The 1,772-nt window shown below is 48.1% G+C and overlaps 1 protein-coding gene across 1 annotated transcript in view; it reads right to left on the reverse strand.

Moving 5' to 3' along the window:
* Positions 1-93: 93 nt before the first annotated feature.
* Positions 94-1,772, reverse strand: part of LOC106817344 (PHD finger protein 20-like protein 1) — a 2,117-nt gene continuing 438 nt past the window's right edge. Inside the window, exons 2-4 of the mRNA XM_014822002.1 lie at positions 1,504-1,672; positions 317-401; positions 94-110 (exon numbers count right to left, since the gene is read on the reverse strand). Of these exons, the coding sequence (XP_014677488.1) occupies positions 94-110; positions 317-401; positions 1,504-1,672 (271 nt within the window). The remainder of the gene's footprint in view (positions 111-316; positions 402-1,503; positions 1,673-1,772) is intronic.

Genomic DNA, 1,772 nt, shown 5'->3' on the forward strand with positions numbered 1-1,772 from the left:
CCAATACTAACGAGTGGACAATTGTTACACCAATACTAACGAGTGGACAATTGCTACACCAATACTAACGAGTGGACAATTGCTACACTAATACTAACGAACTTCATCGGCTGTAAGGAAAACGCGTTTGACAGGGGTTAATGGGCTCTTGATATCATGTATTGCCTTCAGATTTATATAATGTACACTGATACAATTTGTTAAAAAAAAAGAAAAAAAGATCAATACAAATTTTTCAGTCGGCCCCTTTTTGGCGGGTCAGTCGGGTGAGAGCAAACAAACAATATTTCTATCGTCGCCTGATAACAACACATACCGTCGGCGTGAACGCACGTGACCGTGGCGGCATACTTCCTGCAATCCGACCACTTCGCCATCACCCTGTCCCCGACCTTCATCGGCTGCAAGGAAAACACGGAAACACGCAAAGTTAAAAATGCACGCAACGCTGAAACTACGCACTCAATCGAATGTCGAAAACGAAAAGTTTTATTGGAAAAGAAATTCATATAATGGTTCATAAATCGGTTCGTAGATGGCGCCGGCGTCGTCGCGACGACGGGGCTATAACCGGGCGTGGAGGGACGGTCCTGCAACGTGGCAGCACTAGTGTTAGGATCAGGGTTAGGGTTAGGGTTAGGATTAGGGTCAGGGTTAGGGTTAGGGTTCGGGTTAGGGTTAGGGTTAGGGTTTTTGCATCATGATATCTGTCCCCACACCATAGATTAATTTTTGTGGATGACACCCCTATATATAGAGATCCGATATATAGATATTTAGTGTTAGGGTTCGTGTTGGAGTAAGGGTTATGGTTACTGTTAAGTTTTGAAGTATACGTCAACTGTCTCACGTGAACGTCCCTCCAGGCCCGGGGGATAGCAACACCCGCGACGACTCACCACGATCTTGCCGGCCTTGCCCTGCAACTACGCTGAAACTACGCACTCAATCGAATGTCGAAAACGAAAAGTTTTATTGGAAAATAAATTCACAATGGTTCATAAATCGGTTCGTAGATGGCGCCGGCGTCGCCGCGACGACTGGGTGTTGCTATTCCCGGGCGTGGAGGGACGGTCCTGCAACGTGGCAACACTAGTGTTAGGATTAGGGTTAGGGTTAGGGTTAGGGTTAGGGTTAGGGTTAGGGTTTTTGCATCATGATATCTGTACCCACACCATAGATTAATTTTTGTGGATGACACCCCTATATATATAGACATCCGATATATAGATATTTAGTGTTAGGGTTAGTGTTGGAGTTAGGGTTATGGTTACTGTTAAGTTTTTAAGTATATGTCAACTGTATCACGTGAACGTCCCTCCACGCCCGGGGGATAGAAACACCCGCGGCGACTCACCACGATCTTGCCGGCCTTGCCCTGCAACTACGCTGCAACTACGCACTCAATCGAATGTCGAAAACGAAAAGTTTTATTGGAAAATAAATTCACAATGGTTCATAAATCAGTTCGTCGATGGCGCCGGCGTCGCCGCGACGACTCACCACGATCTTGCCGGCCTTGCCGTGGCCCTTGCGCGTGGAGATGCGGGTGACGGGGCGTATGCGGTCGCTGCTGAAGTTCACCCACTCGTCGTAACGAGAGCTCCATCGCTCGAAGTGAAGGAGTATCTCTTGTTCTTCCAGATCCACTTCAACTATCTTAGACGGATACCTGCAGGGGAGAAGAGAGAGGGTGAGAGAGGGAGAGGGGGAGAGAGAGAGAGAGGAGGGGAGGAGGGGAGGAGGGGGAGGGAGGAGGAGAGGAGGAGAAA

Source organism: Priapulus caudatus, unplaced genomic scaffold (genome assembly GCF_000485595.1).
Source record: "Priapulus caudatus unplaced genomic scaffold, Priapulus_caudatus-5.0.1 Scaffold1691, whole genome shotgun sequence".
Taxonomy (NCBI): Eukaryota; Metazoa; Priapulida; class Priapulimorpha; order Priapulimorphida; family Priapulidae; genus Priapulus; species Priapulus caudatus.